We start from the raw sequence: 5,667 nt of genomic DNA on the forward strand, positions 1-5,667 counted from the left end.
TGGCCTTTCTTGTTCAACGCTGTCATTGATAGCCTTGATTTAAGAGAGGTGTTTATGACTGGTCGACAGTTTACTTGGGCAAACAGCTTGCCGGAGCCCACCTACGAGAAACTAGATCGCGTGTTGATGGATACCGAATGGGAAAATAAATACCCTTTGGTGTCAGTCCGCGCACTAGAACGTATTGAAAAACTGTCTGACCACGCTCCCATCCTTTTAACCACCGGGAATCCCACACCCGTTTGTAAACGGCCGTTCAAATTTGAACTTGGCTGGTTATATCGAGAGGGATTTCACGATATGGTTAAAAGGGTTTGGGATAGACCAGTCGGGGGGAGTACGCCCATTTTGAGATGGAATAATAAAATGCGTTCTATGCGCAAACATCTCTCTGGTTGGGCTGCCCATACGGCTGGTATTCTTAAAAAAGAAAAGTCTCGCTTATCAAATGTGATTGATGAGCTTGAGGCTGTTGCGGAGATTAGACCCCTGTCTACACATGAGATTGAGCTTAAAAATCAATCCAATGAACAGATGGCGGGTCTTCTTCGCGAAGAGGAGCTCAAATGGTATCAACGATCCAAAGCTCAATTCATCTTGGAAGGAGACTCGAATACGCGGTATTTCCATGGCTTAGCAAATGGGAGACACCGGAAAAAACGTATTCACTCTCTTATTCAAGATGTAGGGTTGATTGAAGGCCATGAGCAACTCAAGTCTTACATTACTAATTATTATAAGGGTCTGTTTGGTCCTCCGGAGGAAAGTACTTTCTCTCTTAACGAGGACTTAACGGATGATATACCCCAAGTTTCTTTGGAAGAAAATGGCTTGCTGACCGCACCTTATACTGAGGAAGAGGTTAAGAAGGCAGTTTTCCAAATGGAATGCAACAAAGCACCGGGTCCGGATGGGTTTCCAGCGAGTTTTATCAAACCTTCGGGATACTATTAAATCGGACCTTCTAGATTTGTTCGGTGATTTACACATTGGACAACTAGAATTATTTCGTCTAAATTTTGGTGAAGTTATCTTGTTACCGAAAATTAATGAGGCGAAAGGATCCAACAATATAGACCCATTTGCCTATTAAATGTAAGTTTCAAGATTTTCACGAAAGTGGCCACCATTAGACTTAATACGGTTGCGGATCATGTTGTTTTACCATCGCAGACAGCCTTTATGCAAGGACGTAATATCCTTGATGGAGTAGCGGTTTTGCATGAGACGGTACATGAGATGCATTCTAAGAAATTAAATGGGGTTATTTTAAAGCTTGATTTTGAGAAGGCGTATGATAAAGTTAAATGGTCTTTCCTTCAATGGACACTCGGGATGAAAGGCTTTTCGCCCGAGTGGCGAGCTCTAATTCATGATTTCGTGTATGGAGGTAGTGTTGCAATCCGGGTTAATGATGACACCGGACACTACTTCCAAACACGAAAAGGGTTACGCCAAGGAGATCCGCTATCTCCGATGTTATTTAACATCGTAGCGGATATGTTGGCGGTACTCATAGAGAGAGCCAAGTCTGATGGTCAGATTGAAGGTGTGATTCCACATCTGGTTGATGGTGGCTTATCTATCCTTCAATACGCTGATGACACAATTCTTTTTATGGATCATGATCTTGAAAAAGCTCGAAATCTGAAATTAATTTTAGTAGCTTTTGAGCAATTATCAGGATTGAAAATTAACTTCCATAAAAGTGAATTATTCTGCTTCGGTGATGCCCAAGACGATGTAGCTTTGTATACAGAGTTATTTGGTTGTGGGCAAGGCCAATTTCCGATTCGCTATTTGGGTATTCCGATTCACTATCGGAGACTGACAATTGCGGAATGGAAATTAGTGGAAGAAAGATTACAAAAACGCCTCAGTAGTTGGAAAGGTAAATTGTTGTCCCTGGGTGGAAGATTGGTACTCATTAATTCAGTACTAACTAATATGGTACCGTATATGCTATCATTCTTCATCCCGCCAAAAGGAATTCTGCATAAACTCGATTATTATCGATCCAGATTCTTTTGGCAAGGGGACAACGAGAAAAAGAAATATCGACTGGTTAAATGGAGTATAGTTTGTAGTCCCAAAGATCAAGGAGGGCTTGGAGTTCATGACCTGGAGGTCAAGAATTCAGCTCTCCTGGGTAAATGGCTTTTTAAGCTACTTACGGAGGATGGGATTTGGCAAACTATACTTCGGAGAAAGTACATCGGCTCGAAGACATTATCTCAGGTGGTTTGGAAACCCAGGGATTCACACTTACGGGCTGGTCTTATGGCGACAAAAAATGTCTTTTTTCGACATGGGACTTTCTTCATTAAGAATGGAGCACGGATACGGTTCCGGGAAGATGCTTGGCTCGACAATGCTCCCTAAGTGAACGAGTATCCCGCTTTGTATAGAATTGCGCGTCGTCAAGGTGATACCATTGCAACCGTAATGGCTACTTCACCCCCGAATGTGACGTTCGGACGGGTTTTACTAGGACAAAGGCTTGTGGCATGGAACAATCTAATTCAGCGGCTTGGAGATATTCAGTTATCGCCGAGCCGGATGAATTTCGATGGAACCTCCATGTAGATGGTACTTTTTCGTAAAATCTTTATACAATGCGATCCTGCTTTCTGATTTACCGAGTTGATAATAATAAAAAAATTTGGAAGATGAAGATACCATTAAAAATTAAAATTTTTGGATGGTATCTTCGTCGCGAGGTTATCCTCACCAAAGACAATCTTGTTAAGCGGAATTGGCACGGAAGTACACGATGTGTCTTTTGTCATCATGATGAAACCATCAAACATTTATTCTTCCGAGTGCCAGCTTGCGAGATCTATATGGTCAGTCATCCAAGTAGCGTCTACCTTGTATCCGCCGACTAGTGTCGCTAATGTCTTTGGCAATTGGCTTCATGGTATTAACTCAAGGTTTAAAATGCTTCTTAGGATGGGGGCGCTAGCAGTTATCTGGGCGCTCGGCTATGTAGAAATGACAAGATCTTTAATGACAAAAATTGCTCTTTGTTGCAGGTCATCTACGAGATGCACGGGTATTCTCCGTTCGTGGTTACCTCTTCGGCGTGTGGAGAACCGAGACCTATTTACGGAGGTCTGTACACGGTTGGAGGATACGGCGAGGGATACTTTTTCCCTACATGGGTGGCAGCATAGTCTACGGATAGTAGCTCCTCCCACATCTTAGGCGTCATATGATTCATCGTTCCGATATGTATTTCGCCCTTTTATTTTTGTATCTCTGGACTCTTGAGACAACAAACGGCTGTGTGCATCCTGGTTATGCAGAGGCTGGATGTAATTGCTTCTTGAAGTAATAAAGCATCCTTTATCGAAAAAAAACCAGACATAGATCATTGCCTAAAAAACTTGGACCCTCGTTGGGTTGTAAGAATTTCATACGACTTTTGTGTGATTTCAATCCTTGTGATTTTACTTCTTATGAATGCTCTTGCAATTAAAAAACATGATACCATCTAAATTTATTTTTATGGTTTTGTATTCGTTAATTCCACATATATTTGAACATCTACTCCAACCTCCTCTCTTACCGTTTTTACGGTATTCTAATTTGCACTTGCATAGCTGTTAAACTTACATGTTTTCACTACTACTACAATTTCTTGTGTGCCAGAAGAATTTACATACCACTGATGCGGAGTAATAGTAATACCCCAAACATGTACAAAGCTAGATTCACAAATTGATTTATTAGAGTATAACCATTTACACCTCCATACAAAAAACTACTCCCATAGTACAATGTACTACTAAACTTCTGATTGAAAAATATACTAAGTTTCTTACACCCCCATAGTACAATGTACAGTACTTTCCAGTTCAAAAATAATACTCCTAATAAACAAGAGCTAGCTTCACATATTGACATATGTAGTAGTACTACCTTTTTACACTTGACACCACTAATTAAGCCCAAAATAATTCCATCTAATTTATATAAAAAAAAAACTAGGAAACTTGTGGCAGATCTTCGCAGCTATGCCAAGCCCTAACAACATCCCCTAGCTCGACCCTCAACTGATCCCACCCGAACACTTGAACCTCCCCGTCTCCATCGCCGTCGTCCGTCTCCAGCCGCATCTCGATCAGCATCAGCGGCGGCGCCAGCTCCGACATCTCCACCGATATCGCCGGCCTACCTAGAGGACGGCGCTGGCACTCCACTCCTTTCTTCCTCACTACCATGTACCCCAGCTTCCCACCGGCCCGGCCGAGCTGCTCCAGCGTCTGCTCCGGCGACGCCGTCGTCATGAACCGCTTCTCCCTGCTACTCTTGCTACCGCCGAATAACCCGGACAGGTCAAGCCCCGGCGACATGGATATGATGTCGAACGCGTTCGCCACCACGGGCGCCTGGAACTCCAGCACGCGCTCCGGCTGGCCGTCGAGGAGGCCGCCGAGCTGCGAGTCGAGGCTGAGGGAGCGCTTGACGAACCATGGATGCGACGCCGACAGCGCCTCGATGGCGATGCGGGTCTCCGGGTTCGGGTCCAGCAGGCGGTGCAAAAGGCGGCGCGCCGGCGGGGACACCGACGTTGGGATCTCGTACTCCCGGCGGAGCGCCTTGCGGCACATTTCGACGATGTTCGCGTCGTCGAAGGGCAGGCGGCCGGAGAGGAGGACGAAGAGGACGACGCCGCATGACCACGCGTCCGCCTTGGCGCCGTCGTACGCCTTACGGCGCAGCACCTCCGGCGCCGCGTACGCCGGTGTGCCACAGGCCGTGAGGAGGAGGGATTCGGCGGAGCCTGGGACGACGGGCGCCGCCGAGAGGCCGAAGTCGGAGACCTTGAGGCCGCCGGCAGCGTCGAGGAGGATGTTCTGCGGCTTCACGTCGCGGTGCGCGACGCCGCGCGCGTGGCAGTGGGCGAGCGCCGTCGCGAGCTGCACGAAGATGCGCCGCGCGGTGCGCTCCGGGAAGCCCTTGCGGTTTGCAGCGAGCGCGGACTGGAGGTCGCCGCGGGGGGCGAGCTCCATGACGAGGTAGATGCGGGAGCGGGTGGCGAGTACCTCGTGGAGGCGGAGCACGCCCGGGTGGCGGAGGCGGCGCATGGCGGCCACCTCCCGGAGCACGCGCGGCGCCATGCCCGGAATGCCCAGCACCTCCGCCTTATCGATCACCTTCACCGCCACCGGTTCCCCGCCGGCCGCCGGGTGCGCGAGGTACACTTTGGCGAACGTGCCGCGCCCGAGAAGGGGGCCCAGCTCGTACTTGCCCAGCAGCGGCGCCATGCTCTTCTTCTTGCTCTGCTTTCCGTTCATGGCGCGCGTCCACGCGTGCGCAGCTACTCTACGTACGTACGTGCAGCTAGCTACCAGAACACCTCAAGGTTGGCATTAGGTGGAGGTGTTCGGGTGCTGGGTTTTATATGGCTGAGTTGGCTATCCAATATGTCGTTTTAAATTGTTTATATTTATCAACTAGAGGTCAGGGTCTTTTTTAACCATGGTTGATATTGTTAACTAGAGATCTAAGGAGTATTTTGACTAATCCTATCAATGTTTTTTTAAAATGTGTTAATATTTACAATCACAACAAGAAGATTATTTTTCATACGAAAATACAGTATAAGGGAAGAAGTTTACTGCCACCTAAACCCCATATTGTAAAACAACTCGGACATTA

At 47.1% G+C, this 5,667-nt stretch overlaps 1 protein-coding gene across 1 annotated transcript; it reads right to left on the bottom strand.

Moving 5' to 3' along the window:
- Positions 1 to 3,989: 3,989 nt before the first annotated feature.
- LOC124655719 (CBL-interacting protein kinase 4-like) lies at positions 3,990 to 5,303 on the bottom strand. Its single transcript, XM_047194572.1, has one exon. The coding sequence runs from the start codon at positions 5,301 to 5,303 to the stop codon at positions 3,990 to 3,992; it is 1,314 nt and encodes a 437-aa protein (XP_047050528.1).
- Between the last annotated feature and the right edge of the window lie 364 nt (positions 5,304 to 5,667).

This window comes from Lolium rigidum, chromosome 5 (assembly GCF_022539505.1).
Source record: "Lolium rigidum isolate FL_2022 chromosome 5, APGP_CSIRO_Lrig_0.1, whole genome shotgun sequence".
NCBI classification, from domain to species: domain Eukaryota; kingdom Viridiplantae; phylum Streptophyta; class Magnoliopsida; order Poales; family Poaceae; genus Lolium; species Lolium rigidum.

Bases quoted from the DNA above. Each gene is read 5' to 3' on its own strand.
- LOC124655719 (XM_047194572.1), bottom strand. From the start codon at position 5,303: ATGAACGGAAAGCAGAGCAAGAAGAAGAGCATGGCGCCGCTGCTGGGC.